Below are 17,487 nucleotides of genomic sequence, written 5' to 3' on the forward strand. Positions count from 1 at the left end.
AGAACTAGCTACTTGTATCCTTCATTTGTTGTGTTTGAATCTTGTATCACTCTTTGTGTTCATGGATCTAGCACATGTGTGACCGTTTCCCATTGATTTGAGTGTTTCCTCTTGTTTCCCCTCTCATGTGTTCTTCGTGTTCTTAGGGAATTCCCCTCCAAATCGTGAAATATTGGCCTTAGGGTATCCACCCTACATTATACTGTGATGCGAAACCACTGTCTAAGTTTTGGGCTCTTGATTTTCTCTCAGTGGATCTTAAACTCAAATCACTTGGAGAGGGATACTCAATCAACCTTCTCAGAAATCTTAAGAGGAGCAGCTGACGGGTAGCGTTGGAGCGGGGTGGCTATTTATAGCCGCAACCTTCCTTGAAGGGAAATGACCAAATTGGACATGTGGAGCAGCCAATGGCCGAACAACACGAGTCCAACGGTCGGAAATTGAGCACAACGGTAACATTCTTTGCGGCGCAAGTAATTTTAATTCCTCAATTTAAAAGATATCTCCTGCAGTGCGAAGAACAACGTCTACTGCTGCCAGGTGATCATTCGAAGCATAACGAGATTTCTCTCGCATCTTTCATAGGTTTTGAGCTAAGCATCACAATGGATCTAAGCTTCGAGAACCTATACCCCTCTAGTACAGAGGTCCTATGACTCAAATAAATGAAAGAAGAACAACGAAATGAATACTACGTCCTCACTTTGTCTTCGACTTCCACTCGCTGCAGTCAATCTTCTTTGGACAGAATCTTCGAACCAATTGCTTCACTTCAGCAATAAACTTTCAAGGGGTTAACTCCTTCACATCAATCTTCTCGTCTACATGTTCTCAATAGATGTAGCTCATTCTTCTCTGCAACACATATATTCTTCGGTGAAGTTCCTCAAACTTGACACCGAAGGCAACATTCTCTTCGGTTCCGCATGGACTATTTTTCTCTGTGTACACTAGTAAACAAATTAGTCCATGCATGTTTCTGTCAACAATCTCCAAAACACAAGAGGGCAAATATTGCATCAACACCTTGATTTATATAGTGCATTGGAAGCAGAGGGTAACATGAGTCTAATTTGCTATGTCGGTGGAGAGGAATCCTTCACGAATTAGGAGTTCTTCTTTCTTGTCTTGTATGACAAGGCTTCTGGAATCTTCTTTGTATGTGTTATTAAGGGCAGCTCTAAGTGGCCCGTTAATAAACCACCACGGGTTTCTCGGCCCGACCATCCTGGCCGCGAGACGTCATGGGGAGTAACCCCTAGTCTTGGACAACATCGGCCGGAGAGTAACCCCTAGTCCTAAGACACCATTAGCCGGGGACGATATGCTCGCTCACGGTCGCGAACTACTCAGAGAGGGAGAGAGAAAGGGAGAGAGAGTGAGGGGAATGGGATGAGAGCGAGGGCGACGGAGGAGTAATGGTGATGTCATTCACTGAGAGTAATGGTGGTTATGGATGACTTGAAAAGTTTCACTGCTTTAAGATCAGTGCATTTGATCCAATGGCCATCGGGACGTTCGCTGCGAAACCTAAAAAATCTGACGTACCGCTCAAAAAAATAAAAAATAAAAATCTGACGTTCCCATATAGCATTGCCTTTTTCTTTTTCCAGTATTGCCGCCCCTTTCCCCGGCTTCCGCTCCGGTCGATCCGCTCGCTCCCCGAGAAACCCTAAACCCCGTGACCCTCGCCGCCGGCGATCGCTGGTCCCCTGCGTCGGCCGCCATGTTCGGGACCCCCAACTCTCCCTCCCTCTTCGGGACGCCCTCTTCTACGCCCTCTTTCGGAACTCCCTCCACTACCCCTGCCTTCGGCACCCCTTCCTCCACGCCGGCATTTGGCGCGCCGTCGTCCACCCTGGCCTTCGGAGTCCCTTCATCCACCCCAGCCTTCGGCGCACCCTCCTCTACGCCGGCGTTTTGGACGCCCACTTCGAGCCCGACGTTTGGCACGCCATCGTCGACGCCGGCGTTCGGAGCGCCGCCGTCGTCATCGCCGTCACCCTTTGGGTTCCAGCAGCAGGTGACTCCGTCCCCTTCGCCTTTTGGTTTCAGCGGCGGGGCTGGCGGGCAGATTACCACCCAGATGGCCCCAGTTGCGCCGCTGCCGCTCTCGCCCTCCGACCGCGACATTCAGGTCCGCAACCCTAGTAGAAATGTCGGCCCCTTTTTAATGGTTTGAGGAAGGAACGGTTCGAAAACTTGGTATTTTTAAGTTCTTATAGGCTATGGTGGATGCGTACAAGGAGGACCCAGGCAACCCTCGCTATGCTTTTAGGGTGAGATTCTCCTAGCAACTTTGGTATTTGTGTTGCAAAGATTCTGGTTAATGTGACTTGTCTTATGCTTTTCTGTCTGTTTTGATGGCAGCATCTGTTGTTTAGCGTGACAGATCCTTCACAAAGGGTGAAGCCTGTAGCAGCATCTGATGTGCGTAGTTGGATAAATTAGTTCAATCCATGTTTTTGCTGTTCGTGGTGCTGTTCCTGGATATCATAACATGATCGTGTTAATTGTGGTCTTGTGGGTGTAGATCATGTGGGCAGAGGCGATGGGTAAGCTTGAGTGCATGGATAGTGCGGACAGGGAGAGGCTATGGCCTCAACTTGTGCAGGGGTTTAAAGATCTCTCCTGCCGGCTTAAGGTATACTAGCAACCATTATTGAAACTATACACCTTTCATTGGATGTGACGAATTGTCCATGACAAAATACTGATTTTTACAGCCTCAATATGTAGGCATACTTTCGCAAACAAGTTGATAGCTGTAAAAAGTTGACCAAAAATGCTTATATATGAACTTTCTAACTCAGCTTCGTTCAATATGTACTTGGAAATGTAGATGATAACTAGCATAGTGCTCAATACAGGAGAGGATATTAACATTATTACTCTCATTGTTGGTAACATTAGTTTTTTTTCGTAGCATACCATTTTACCTTGAAGAGCGATTACATGCCACACTTGGATGACACATCAAAATGGTTTTATGGTGTTGATTTGGTTTTTATGAAACGTCAAATATTTAAAGCAACACAGGTTTGTGGTGGAATAACTCCACTTTGCCCCTACCGAGTGTACAACACAAGTCTTGAAGGAACTACTTCAAAGTGTTGTGGTAGATATCGCTCAAGAGGCAAATATAGGCCAATGTGGCAGCAGAAGTTCAGTCCAGAACTCTTAGAACATAATTTCTAGTCCAAGATCTGATACGAGGCAAGCCGTAGGGCCGACCGATCTTCACAATTGGAGCTGGATTCATGGATGAACAATTGAACATAAAGAACAAGAGGAAACACCCACAAGGCAAAAATGCACTACCAAGTACACTCATAGCACAAAGTCAATACATGATGTGCAACTTAGATCCAACAAGCAAACAATGATAAAAGGCAAGACGAGGCTGTTCATCCCCAAATCTAAAAGAGATGGAGGTCTTGAGAGATAGTTCTTCCCCAACCCAAAGAGAGGAGGCCTGGCTTGTAATAATTGGGAATTCTTCTCCCAGATGGAGGTCTTGATCCCCTTAGGGGAAGGTAGATTGAGCAAACCTCTTTCAAGTTCTTAGTCTATACTTTGCTAACCTTTTAGCTTGTTTGCGACCAAAGGAACTCTATGATCTTCTGGAATATTCATGACCTTAAAGAAAGTCTCCACTTTATATAGTCAATCAAGGCACACTTCAATATCAACACCGCATTAAAAGTAGGGACCTCAACTTTCACCTTATATCTTTCTCTTGCATATGTAGGGTTGGGTACTCTAGGATATGCATAGAGATCAGGTTCTTCAAGGCATCATCAAAAGCTGGCCTTCTTGAAGTACGCTAAACTGCACGTTGTTGTGGTACTCTTGCTCCAAGATAACTCCCCATCTTCGTTGTCGAACATCTTCCTCTTGTAATGAATGGCATCTTAAGAGTCCAGTTGTCTGTCAAGCTTAATCTAGAAGTATCCAATGTGTGTGTGTGTGCTGGTAAAAGAATTTGTTTGTGGGAAGAGTCCTTTCATCTCCTAGATGAAAGTTGTCTCTTAGATGGACCCATCTAGAAGTAGGTGTGTTGAAGTACTTAAATGGTCCATATAAGCATGTATCCCCATTGTAAGGAGGGAAGCAATGAATATCTAGTTTCCACCTATGCTTTCTCTTCTACCTTAGTAATTCTCCAATCTTTCCCCACTACCCTTCTACTGTACGACGGCGCCTACATGGCGACGAACCTCTTGTCCTCTGAGTATACCACCCTACAACCTCCGTAGCCAAGCAACAACATCTGGTATCAGTGCCAGAGCCCATGGTTGATGATGTGCCTGAAAGAAAGATCAATTCTAATGATGAAGTCTTGGCAGCGCATAGCTGAGCGACAAATTCACCAAGGAGTTTGCATCGCTGAATCTACGAGTCAAGGCACTGGAGGAGAGGTCAGGTGTGCTGGGAGGAGGCGATGGCATCTTGTAGCGCCCTCCATCCTTACCCTTCCTAAACGGCAACAAAGCAGCAGATTTGGCCGCCAACCTAGTGACAACAACGACACAAACGCCCACAATCTTGGCACAACACCAAGTGCCATGCTCCCAGACATCATCGCGTGGGATGCAAGGCTTACGGACAGTGCCTCCCAATTCACAGACATGATTTTTGTTTCCACTGCAACAAATGCCACCTAGGCCCCCCAAGTCTGGTGTACCACATGTTCCTCCATCGGTGGTTCATGTTGCTAACACTGCGAGAGTGCCTCGGTACGACAAATTGGATTTTCTAACATTTAGTGGTGAGGATGACCCGCTTGTTTGGTTGAACCGGTGTGAGCAATTTTTAGGGGCAAAGCATTGAAGAAGTAGCGGTGTCAACTACGGTTTGGTCCTCCTATTCGGACCAATCCACTAGGAGAACTTGCGCGCTTCAAACAAATGGGATCTGTTGCAAAATACATAGAGAGGTTTCAAGCACTACTTTGTCGTGTTGACCCCCTCTCAATGCCGTAGCAGGTTCAACTTTTCACGTCCAGGTTGATTGATCTACTACTGAGTCAATGTGGAACTACATAACCCTTCTGGCCTACAATGTGGAACGTGAGTCAACGTGTATGAACGAGCAACCATCATAGCTATGGCCTCCAATGACAAGTCATCCATGCCTAGTGAACAATAACAAGGTATGGAATGCTAAAGCTCCTTTGGGGAAGAACACACGTTCACCGATTGCTAAGTGCAGAGATAACAGCAATAAGGGAAAACAAATTGTATTTCAAACTGCGATGAAAGATTCTCAAGAGGCCGTCGTCGCCCACGCCTTCTTTACCTTGAAGTAAATGATGGCGATGACGATGGCGATGACGAGGAAGATCCGCCATGAACTACATCTGGGTGACGAGTTGTATCTGCAAGGGGGGAGTAATGTTGTGTCATCTTAGAGTCCAGTTGTCTTCAAGCTTAGTCTAGAAGAATCCAGGTTGTGTGTGTGTCCTGGTAGAAGAATTTGTTTGTGGGCAGACTCTAGTTATCTCCTTGATGAACCCAACCTAGTCTAGAAGATCCAGGGTGTATGTGTCCTAGTAGAAGACTCTATTTGTGGGCAGTCTAGTTGTCTCTTAGATGGATCCAGCCTAGTCTAGAAGTATCCAGGGTGTGTTGAAGTACCTAAAGGGCGTATATAAGGATGTATCCCCCTTGTAAGGAGGCAAGCAATGAAATACCTAGTTCCTACCTATTCTTCTCTTCTACCCCTCTAATTCTCCAATCTTTCCCCACTACCCTTCTACTTTACCACGACGCCTACACGGCGACAACCCTTGTGTTCTTTGAGTATCCCACTCCGCAACCTCCGTAGCCGACGTCGGCTACAACATTTTCATTGGCAACGTATGGAACATCCTTTCTTATCATCTCAACTAGCTGATCAAATCTCCGCTAGGATCCTCATGTAGTGTTTTAGTGCGTTGTTACACTGCATCCATCCTCTTCTCCCGTTGCTCCATCACTTGCTACAACTCACTTTCAAAGAGGACACCGAGAACTACTATTGATCAACAAGGCTTTGGTATCACCTCAAGTAGCACAAGGTTGTGGAGGAACAACTCCACCTTGCTGCTGCAGAGTGTACAACACTATTGGTGAAGGAACTACTTCAACGCGCCGAGCTGAATATCGCTCCACGCAAATATTGGCTGATATGGCAGCATATGGGTCCAGTTCAAAACTAAGAACGCAAGTTCTAGTCTATTATCTTATATAAAAACACCAAGCTGAAGTAGGTAGCGGGTGTTACGAACTAAGCTTCTTATTGAATGAGGCCAACAAGCAGTACATATACCCAAGAGGGAAATAAGCAAAGAAGCCTCTATGCAATATGGCAACTACACACAAAACACAACCCTGTTCTACCCCCCCTCCCCTCTCAAACTCAAGGGGGATCTTGGACACTGAGTTTGGACAAGAAGCTGTGTTGTGACCATGTCTGACCTTCTGTCAAAAAAGCAGCAAGCTGAAGCTTCGAGGGCACATACTTTAGGGCCACCATCCTCTCTTGTTCTTGCACCTGAGGACGCATGCAGGAGGCATCAACACAAACGTGCTTGGTGAGCTCATGCTTCACAGGATCACGGTTAATGCCGAGCGCCCCAGTGTTATCAAAGAGCAAAGGGGTCGGTGCAGCTGCGGAAACACCAAAGTCCTGAAGAAGCCAACATAGCCAAGTGATCGCTGCATTCACGGACGCCATAACTCGCAGCTCGGCCTCAACATTGGAGCGAGATACACCAGTCTGCTTCTTGATAGAGAGGAGCCAAGAAAAACACAATAGGTTTGAGAGAGAGAGCGGCTATCATTGTGGCCAGATCGTGTCACAGTAGGTCTGAAGCTAAAGAGAGCTGGAGCAAGGGAAGGATAAGCAAGAGAAGAACAAAACAGGTACCCCCAAAAAGGCGTAGTGCACTATAATTAGCGGGAAAACTTTGTTTTTGCCACTCTAGTTTTTGCCAACTTTGCTTATTCCACTCTAGAATTTGACATTTCACTTTTGCCACTCTTAGCTTTTGACAATATATCACACTTGCCATTCCGTGGCAAAAGCAAAAATTTTAGAGTGGCAATTGTGATACATGTCAAAAGCTAAGAGTGGCAAAAGTGAAATGAAAAACTATCGTTTTTGCCACGGAATGGCATTTGTGATGTATTGTCAAAAGCTAAGAGTGGCAAATGTGAGATGTCAAATTCCAGAGTGGCATAAGCGAAGTTGGCAAAAACTAGAGTGGCAAAAACAAAGTTTTCCCATAATTAGCTGGACATCACCTAGATGATCTACTCGTATCCCCCTGAGAGCAGAAGACTTAATATTAATGATATAAACAACATTAGAGACAACTTCAGCCCAAAAGTGTGGGGGAACACTAACAAAGACCTTACCCCCCCCCCCCCCCCCCCCCCCCCGTCGCTCTCTTGAGGGCGACTCGGGGGCGACCTAGGGTTCCATCGCGCTGCCACCTCTCCCTCCTCCTCGCCGCTGCCGGAGGCGGTCGCCGGGGCCCCCGTGCGGCTACCTGTGAGGGCGGCGGCGAGGCCTTTGGCCGCAACCTTCCGGTGGTGAGGGCCTGGATCTGAGGCGGCGGCCTCGCTGGTGCGGGCGGCGCTCCTCCGGCGACGGGGAGTGCTCGTCGGTGAGGTTGGCCGGATCCCCTCGGCTGCGCGGGCAGCGAGGTCCCGGTGGGCGTTGGTCGTGGCGCGGGGAGGCCTCGGGCTCCCCTCGTCAGATCTAAGGCGTTCTGGTCCGCTCGCGACGCATGTCCTCCGGCCGTCCTGGATCTCCGGCGTGCGCGCGCCTGCTGATGCTGTGGCTGGTTCGGAGGTGGCGGCAGGGAGCTTGGCCGCCGGTGGCGGTCACGGCGTCGATGGCGTCCTGGACGCCATTCCCTCCTTAGTGGCGGCGCCGAGGCTCATCTTCCCCTGCCTCCCTCCTTCCCCTGCGCCCGTGTGAAAACCCTAGCCCTGGTGGCTAAGCGGCGGCGGCGCCACAGCATCGTCACCTTCTTGAAGGCGCCGACTTGGGCATGGGGATGGTGGGCGTGTGTGGTGAGCTCGTCTGGTTCCTGGTGGCGGCCAGTCTGATCTACTGCGTCGCAGCTCCGGGCAGGTCAGATGTTTCGTCCAGGCGGTGTGCTCCTTCCCCAAGTGCTCTAGTGAGTCCGGCGGTGCGGCGCCCTCGAGCCTGGGCGAGAGGGGATAGTGGTCCCCTCTCCTGCCACTGTGATGTGTTGGTGGCGAGGGCAGCCGGCCTTGGAGAGCTTTGATTTGTCCCGTGGTTGCAGTGCTCCTCTTCCGGCCGTGTCTCCGGAGGCGACCTCGCCCTTCTGCAGCTTCCTGTTGTGTGTCGTGCTTGGGGTGTCGGCGATTCCTCTGCTACGGGTGCACTCATGGGCGAGACCTTGTGGCTGTTGCTTCTGCTTCATGCTCGATAGTCGTTTGCTTACCTTCCTTATGTTGTACTTGCCGTTTGGGGTTGCATCCCCTGTTCTTCTTTTCGGTTTAGCTTGTACTGTTGATTGTATCCTGGCCGGTTGATGGCTTTGTTAATTCAAAGCCGGGTTAGGTCCAAGCCCTTCTCGGGCTTGGCCGAGTCTTCTCTAAAAAAAGTGTGGGGGAACAATAGAAGATAGTCTCAAGGATGTGGCGATGTTTGCGTTCAGCCACCCCATTTCGAGCATGGGCGCCTGGATAGGAATACCGAGGAAGGGTGCCCTGTTCAGCAAGAAAACCACGAAGCTCACGAGATAGGTACTCGCTAGCCGAATCCGTGCGAAAAACTTGAACGGAGGAATCATACTGATTGCAAACCATGGTAGCGGAAGACTTGTAACTTTGAAGCACTTGACTATGAGATGTCATCAAGTAGATCCAAGTGTGGTGAGAAAATCATCGATGAAGATTATATAATATTTGTGAATCCCTTTCGAAACAAAGGGGGCATTACCCCATACATCAGAGTGAACAAGTTGAAAAGGTTGCTAAGAAACAAAATTACTAGAGGGATATGGGAGTTGTATATATGCTTGCCAAGCTTAAACCCATACAATTTAGTGAACTATCACTTGAGACAGACCCAGAACCCCACTCCTAACCAAAGAAGACAAGAGAGAGACACAAATGTGACCTTGTCGATGATGCCACTGAGCGAAGGATGTGGTGGCGGTGGCAACTGAAGCAAAAGGGGTGGCTATGTCCAGACTGGCTAGAGGACGCATTAGAAGGAAGGCGCAACCAGTCGAGCTCCCAAAGGCGTGGAGAGTCGTACCACCGAGGATCGATCCCAACGAAAGTCCCCGTACGATGATCTTGAACACATCAAGAGTTAGAATCCTGAATAACACGACAACCCAAGTTAGTAAAGTTGACCAACAGACAGAGGTTTTGCAGTCATTTAGGAACATAAGAAACAACAGGAATGAAAAGAAGATGCGAAAAGAATCTCTCATGTTGCAAGAGGAAGAGAAGTGCCATCCTGTCTGAAGGGGAAGTGGAGAAGGCACAAAGTTGACCACACAAAAGGTTATGTGTGGTGTCATATGGAAGGAGGGCCCAGAATCAAGAATCCAGGGCAAAGATGTACCCGACGAAGAGTGTGATGGTGGACCAGACGTTTGACCAGCAGAGCTTGAGGATGGTGCAGAAGCAACAAGGTGGCGCAGCAAGGTGAGCATTTCCTCGTGAACCTTCTCAAGGGAGCCCTCATGAGAATCAGAGGAGCTACCTGAGTCCTTGTGAGGACGGCCACCACAGCGACCCTGTCTCTTCCTCTTAATGCACTCCATGATCATGTGACCATCCTGCTTCCAGTAGGTGCTGAAGGCTCTATTGGAGGCCGTTGCCACCGGTGTAGGAGAAGGCCCACCTTGCAGCGGTGGGGTAGTGCGGGCAGCCAGGACTGCTGAAGAGACGACAACAAGCCCGTGCTGCGTAGATGCAGCTCCTCAGAGCGCACCTCAGCAAGGTCCTCCATAGTAGAGAGCCGAGGATGGCATGCCAACAGCGGAGCATGACTCTGCTTAAACTCCGGTCGGAGGCAAGTGTGGAAGTCGTAGAGGTGACAAACCTCCAGCTTTAGTAGTTACTCTTGACGAACAACAAAGAGATACATGGCATCCCCCGTAGATTTGTAGCGATGGTGAAGGCGCTCCCACATCTGATACACAGCGATAAGGGCCACCACATCCATGGTGATATTGACATCCATGCGCTGTTCACCAAGATGAGGCTCGAGCATCATCATTTGTCCATTGCATGTACAGGTGGAGTTGATTCTGGTACTCTTCAGTGGCCTCCTTAAAGGGACCGAGCACCTCACATTGCTTTGTATTATCCGCATCAACATTGAAGACCACCTCAGCCGGAGGAGTGGGTAGCAGAGGACAGGGCAGAAAAGCTGTGAGGCGCTCCTAGACCAGCTGATCCCTCATGTGCAGCTTCGTGTGCTGCACCCAGTCCCTGTAGTTCTGTCTGTCGAAGATAACAGGACATCAGGGATCAGGGGTCTGGGACAGCTCCGGTGGTGGTGGGGGTGCCATTCTAGCAGGTCTTGAAACAGCTGTGACCTGGACCGTCAAGGGCTTGAAACAGGTCTTGAAACAGGTCTTGAAACAGCTGTGACCTGGACCGTCAAGGGCTTGATGGCGACAAAATAGATGTTAAGGCGGCTGGTGGCGCCGGCTGGGAAGGACGGTGCCAGGGCCTAGAATGGCATCAACCTGTCCAGAGGCATCCTTGGCCTAGAAGGAAGAGGGGATAAGCTTGATGGAGAGAGGGATGGTGGTGGTGACCAACTCCTCCGGCTGAGGTGGTCTTCAATGTTGATGCGGATAATACCAAGCAATATGGTAACTACACACACAACACAATCCTGCTCCAACCACACGATGCTTGAAGCTTGGAGGATGCGGTGTCCTCTAATCAGGATTGACATCACACACGTGCCCTCTAGAGGCTTCATTGTAATATTTTCTTTTTCTCAGGCATGTGATTTTGTATGATGTGGTTGTAACACTGTGGGCTTTTGCCCACTTCCATATACAATATATTAGGATGGACGTTTATGAAACAACTACAACAACAACCTATGACTTAAGGATCAGCTTACCTAAAATGGATTAGAAGTGTGTAGAATAATTCAAAATTAATTTGTCTTCTGATTTTATTTATTGTTCTTCATCAGTATGGTTGCTTTTCGTACTTGTTCTTTCGATGAATTTTACAATTTATTTGATGCAACATTAGTGTTCATCAACTATCAATACAGCAATACCCAAAGGTTTATCATTTAAAACCTTGAAAATTACAGATGTGGACTTCACAGTAGGTTGACAATTTTGAATAATAAAATTCTGCAAAATTACAAAAGCTTACTTAAGTCTGTAAAATTGTTGTTCTTTCCATCTTGTATACCAAAATATGACAATTTGAGAATAACAACAACAACAACAACAACAACAACAACAACAACAACAACAACAACAACAACAACGAAGCCTTTAGTCCCAAACAAGTTGGGGTAGGCTAGAGGTGAAACCCATCAGATCTCGCGACCAACTCATGGTTCTGGCACATGGATAGCAGCTTCCACGCAGCCCTGTCCATAGCTAGTTCTTTGGTGATATTCCAGTCCTTCAGATCTCTTTACGGACTCGTCCCATGTCAAATTCGGTCTACCCCGACCTCTCTTGACATTACCCGCACGCTTTAGCCGTCTGCTATGCACTGGAGCTTTTGGAGGCCTGCGCTGAATATGCCCAAACCATCATTCCGGACGATGTTGGACAAGCTTCTCTTCAATTGGTGCTACCCCAACTCTATCTCGTATATCATCATTCCAGACTCGATCCTTCCTCGTGTGGCCACACATCCACCTCAACATGCGCATCTCTGCCACACCTAACTGTTGAACATGTCGCCTTTTAGTTGGCCAACACTAAGCGCAACATTGCGGGTTGAACGTCGTCCTGTAGAACTTGCCTTTTAGCTTTTGTGGCACTCTCTTGTCAAAGAGAATGCCAGAAGCTTGGCGCCACTTCATCTATCTGGCTTTGATGCGATGATTCACATCTTCATCAATACCAACATCCTTCAGCAGCATCCCAAATATCAAAATGTGTCCTTTTGAGGCACCACCTGTCCATCCAGGCTAACCTCCTCCTCGCGCCTAGTAGTACTGAAACCGCACCTCATGTACTCAGTTTTAGTTCTACTAAGCCTAAAACCTTTCGATTCCAAGGTTTGTCTCCGTAACTCTAACTTCCTATTGACCACGTCCGACTATTATCAACTAGCACCACATTATCCGCAAAGAGCATACACCATGGGATATCTCTTTGTATATCCCTTGTGACCTCATCCATCACCAAGGCAAAAAGATAAGGGCTCAAAGCTGACCCCATTTGAGAATAATAAATTCTGCAAAATTACAAAAGCTTAGTTAAGTCTGTAAAATTGTTGTTTTTTGCGTCTTGTATACCAAAATACGAAATGTAGAGTGAAGAGTATCTGAAATGGAACTGAAGAAAAGAAAGAATTCCATTTATTTTGATGTTATCCATCTCTGTGGTACCCTCCTTGCTCTATGAAGAGCTTACAGCGTGAGTAGAATACTCAGCATGGGATGCATCTTCCACATTTTGCATGTATACGTATTTTGAGAACCTTTCTTGGCATTCATTTATCAAATTTGAATGCCATTTATGGTAACGTCAGAATTGAATAACGATGTCTTTATTGTGTACAAAGAAGTGTAGTAGGTATGCATATTATTATAACATGTGCATTAAAAGATGGAACATAGCGCATTTGCTGCTCCGATGAATGACATGCTCACGTACTGATCTTTGTAAGTGCATGACCTATGTCCTTGCAAAGTTTCAAAAGTACACTTAATCCTGCTGAATTTCTGCTTACCTTAGTTGCTTACTGCCCCACGTCGTATGTTTCCTGTTCCTTCCTCATATAGGGTCCATTTGGTTTTCTGGATGATGAGGGATGTGTTTGGATCATCCAAGTTTTCGACTCTCATACACCCGTTTGGTTATGAGTACTGGGTGGATGATGAACCTGCCAGGCTGTGGGAATATTACCTCCAACCAAAATGTCCTGTCTGAACAATTTGTAATATTATTTACCTAACAGCAGTAGTTGAACAATTTGTTGATTGTCTTGATTGTTTGCTGTGCTTAAGGCCAGTTTTGTTTTCTTAGCAGCCCTAACGCAGCTATTACTTGTACCCCTCCATTTTTGTATGCAAGGCCACTTCGTTTTCGTGTCAAACTTTGACTTATAATTTTGGTCAAGAAAATATGGGTTGTATGTCATAACAAATATATCATCGGAAAGTCTTTCAAATGTGAATCCAATGGCATATGTTTTATGGCATATAACTCTCATTTTGTTGATAAAATTAACAGTCAAAGTTAGACATAAAAATATGAAGTGGCCTTGTATTTGTAGATGGAGGGAGTATGTTTTTTCTAGTACGTATCCAGGGCTCCAGGCATACAAGGAAATGTCCTCATGCAACTCAGACAGATGTAATGTGTGGGTTACAGTGTGGTCATTCATGTTTTGATCGTGGGATTCTCCCCCCCCCCCCCCCTACACACACATTTATGTCCCTTTTTCTCTGTGTTCAAAACTAAAAAAGTTCGTACTCTTCACAGTAATATTGTTTGGTGGGTTGTTGACATTTGACAAGATCTGTTAGCCCTTTTTCCTTCTGTGCAGCTCCAAGATGAAGTTCTTGTTTCAGATACTGAAAGATTGAGCATGACCCACTCCAATGTTAAGAAGGTATAATCATATCGTGGCATTTTCATTTATTTGTCCAGGAATCAATATCTTGCATAAAAAAAGACTCAATTGTAGCTGCAAAGACATTTCCAAGCTGACACATATCCCTGGATCCAACGGTTGAAGCATCAAGAGCTTGTTATTGAGAGGCGCCTCCTAAGGGTGATATTTCTTCTCCTTTTTTCATAACTTAAAATGTGCATAGGAAATGCAAATTCATTATTCATGTCTTGTATCTGACCGTTATATATTTTTTGAACTCCTGATAAAGATCATGAGAATAGTGGAGGCATTGGAAAACCGGGGTTTCCGTGTTCCGTTAATGAAAGAGGAAGCTGATTTATATGAAAGATTGGTTGCTATAATAAAGCAGGTTAGTTTTCTTTTTCCTGTCTATTAGTTCTGCATTTGGTTGATTATGGATTTTGATTATTTGAATCTTCTGTAAACAGATAAAAGGAACCAGCGGTGATCTGTCGAAGAGAGCTTATAATCTTCTTTCAACTTCACGTGTTCTTGCAAGCACCGGCTGCGCTAGTGGTCCCATCTATATTCCGAGTTCAACCAAAGTCGATAAGCAGAATGTTACCGAGCTTCTTGAGGTAAGGGCGGGTTTTAATCTTTGTCTGTCCATTTTTATGGCCTTGTGTTCTGTCAAGTTGAGAATTTTTAACTGCACAAAATAGGCATTGCAACAGCAGACCGAAGCAGTTGGGAAGTTAGGCAATGTATTAAAAAGGGATACCAGGGACGTGGAAATTGTACTTTCGGAAGACACGGATATGGAAGAAGACAGTTCCGGGAGAAGGGCATTCAAGATGCAAAACTGAAGCATGGTCTCCATTTTAGGTTCCTGTAAGCAGAGGAAGATCCGTCTTATCATCAAGGGCCGGAGCCTCCAGTTGATGGGATTGTGTTGTCTGGAGTCTAGATGAACTTTGATCTTAACTGTTGCTATCGTCAAGCCAAAATGTGAAATCGATTTGAGCATCTGTCTTGAAATAACCATGCTCCTCGGATAGTTCAGAGAATTCCTCTTTTGGCGCTTTCTTGAATTTGCTTTCCTATTCTGCCCAATATAAGAATTTCTTCCCTATTTGACACTAAGTGCAAATTTTCTTCCTATGTGACACTTTCGTCCATTTTAACTAGTGAAGGTGTCAGGTGACAGGAAAAGACCATTTTCCCCATATATTGTAATACAACGCTAAAAGAATAGACCGCTGGTTTGACTGAACCGGTTTACCGTCTCTTCGAGCCTTGATTGGGTTTGACTCTTCTTGAAGGTCCACTACGTGGGGCTGCTGGCCTGCTGCTCTTGTTGTGCCGGCACAGAGGCGGCTGAGACTGCCCATAGTGGCAGTAAGAGCATCTCCAGCCGTTCGGCTCCCCAGGGCGCCGAAAAAGGGCGGTCTGGGGGTGAGCCGACGATAAACTCGGCGTTGGGGGCGGTTCGGCACCCAGCCGTCGCCCCCAGGGCGCCTGGCCTGGGGGTGAGCCGATGATAAACTTGGCGCTGGGGCGGTTCGGCACCCAGTCGTTGCCTCCAGGCGTCGATTTCAGCCCAGTGTTCGGTTCAATTATGTCCAAAAACGGCCCGATATCTGCGTGAATTGACCCATATTCGGCGCGGTTCGGCGTGTTTAGGCGTGAATTTTCGCATACAAATAGAAATCAATTAGTTCGTCACTATAGTTCGACGTGTTTCATCACAAAAATCAAATAGTTCAACAAATAGTTCAATACAAATTATATAGTTTAACAAATAAAAACTCAAGTTTCATCACACATCATTCTCGGCATCGCCCTTGAGCCTTCATAGGTGCTCCATCAGATCGTGTTGCAGTTCTTCATGCACCTGTGGGTCTCGGATCACCTGACGCATATTGAGGTAGTTAGTCCAGTTTGCTGGTAGCTGGTGATCAATTTGGGCAAGAGGACCCTGCTTGTAATATGGTTCAGTGTCAAACACTGGCTCTTCCTGCTCGCTCTCAATGATCATGTTGTGCAAGATGACACAACAAGTCATGATCTCCCACATTTGATCTTTCGACCAGGTCAGAGCAGGGAACCGGACAACAGCAAATCGAGATTGGAGCACACCAAATGCCCGCTTGACATCCTTCCTGCAAGCCTCCTGAACCTTTGCAAACCAGGCGTTATTGCCTCCTGGCACAGGGTTTGAGATGTACTTCACAAATGTCGACCATCTCGGATAGATGCCATCAGCTAGATAGTACCCCTTGTTGTACTGCCGCCCATTGACCCTGAAGTTCACTGGAGGAGAATGACCTTCAACAAGCTTGGCAAAGACTGGGGAGCACTGCAGGACGTTGATATCATTGTGAGTTCCTGGCATCCCAAAGAAAGAGTGCCAAATCCAGAGGTCCTGTGTGGCCACTGCCTCAAGTACCACACTGCAACCGCTTTTGGCGCCTTTGTACAACCCCTGCCAAGCAAATGGATAGTTCTTCCATTTCCAATGCATGCAGTCGATGGTTTCAAGCATCCCAGGAAATCCTCTTGCTTCATTCTGTGCTAGGATCCGAGCAGTGTCTTCCGCATTAGGTGTTCGCAAGTATTGCGGTCCAAACACTGCCATCACTACCCTGCAGAACTTGTAGAAACACTCAATGGTGGTGGACTCGGCCATGCGCCCATAGTCGTCGAGTGAATCACCGGGAGCTCCGTATGCAAGCATCCTCATAGCTGTCGTGCACTTCTGGATCGAGGTAAATCCAAGTGTGCCGGGGCAATCCATCTTGCACTTGAAGTAGCTGTCGAACTCCCGGATGGAATTCACAATCCTGGGGAAAAGCTTTCGGCTCATCCGATAACGGCGCCGAAATGTTTTCTTACCGTGCAATTGAGCGTCGGCGAAGTAGTCTGAGTAGAGCATGCAGTAGCCTTCCAGACGATGCCGGTTCTTTGCTTTCACCTGCCCAAGCACCGAGCCACCTCGCCGCGGCTTTTCACTGCTCGCGAGCAGGCCGGCGAGGGCGGCGAGCACCATGAGATGCTCCTGCTCCTGGACGTCGGCTTCGACTTCCTCCTCCAGCAACGCCGTGAGCTCCTCCTCATCTTCGGAGTCCATCGCCGGCCCGGGCAATTCACCGAACACCTTGCGGGCGAGGTGGGCGCAAGCCCGCCGGTGTACAGGCCCTGCGCGGCCGAAACGCCGAAAAAGGTGCCCGGACGACGGCGAAGAGGCTGCCTCGGCGAAACCCCTTCTTTTTCCTGGCGGGAGATGGTCTACCTAGCTGCGGTGGGCTGTGGACGGCGCCGGGAACGTCAGGGTGGCGCAGGGTGGCGGCCGAGCGCGCGCGGGGGGGGGGGGGGGGGGGGGGGGGGGGTAAGGGGGGTAGGAGGCGAATCTGGACGAATGACTTGACTTTTCGCCTGCCAATGTGGCCCCAGGAACGCTTTTCCCTTGCGCCGGAGCCCTCGAGCGCCCCCAATGCGCCGGGTTCGGCCTGCGATCGCCGAGCGCAAAAATGGGCCAAGCCGGTGGAATTCAGCGTCCCGGGGGCGCGACTGGGCCTTTTTTCGCGCCGGCTCAAAAAAATTGCCTGGGGAGGCCGTGCTGGGGACACGACTGGAGATGCTCTAACTTCAACCGTAACATGGCCGAGACTTCCCATAGCGGGAGTAATTTCAACAGTAACAT

General features: G+C 47.8%; 1 protein-coding gene across 2 annotated transcripts; it reads left to right on the top strand.

The window, feature by feature from the left end:
* Positions 1 to 1,603: 1,603 nt before the first annotated feature.
* Positions 1,604 to 15,057, top strand: LOC123044757 (nuclear pore complex protein NUP54). Of its 2 annotated transcripts, XM_044467642.1 has the most exons (9): positions 1,604 to 2,140; positions 2,229 to 2,282; positions 2,374 to 2,433; positions 2,537 to 2,647; positions 13,755 to 13,820; positions 13,896 to 13,982; positions 14,092 to 14,193; positions 14,273 to 14,422; positions 14,507 to 15,057. In XM_044467642.1, the coding sequence occupies exons 1-9, from the start codon at positions 1,730 to 1,732 to the stop codon at positions 14,648 to 14,650; spliced, it is 1,185 nt and encodes a 394-aa protein (XP_044323577.1). In that variant the 5' UTR covers positions 1,604 to 1,729; the 3' UTR covers positions 14,651 to 15,057. The 2 variants fall into 2 exon arrangements, with proteins under 2 accessions (XP_044323577.1, XP_044323578.1); XM_044467643.1 differs by lacking the exon at positions 2,374 to 2,433.
* The last annotated feature ends 2,430 nt before the right edge of the window (positions 15,058 to 17,487 follow it).

The sequence above is a fragment of the Triticum aestivum genome, chromosome 2B, assembly GCF_018294505.1.
Source record: "Triticum aestivum cultivar Chinese Spring chromosome 2B, IWGSC CS RefSeq v2.1, whole genome shotgun sequence".
In the NCBI taxonomy this organism is placed as follows: domain Eukaryota; kingdom Viridiplantae; phylum Streptophyta; class Magnoliopsida; order Poales; family Poaceae; genus Triticum; species Triticum aestivum.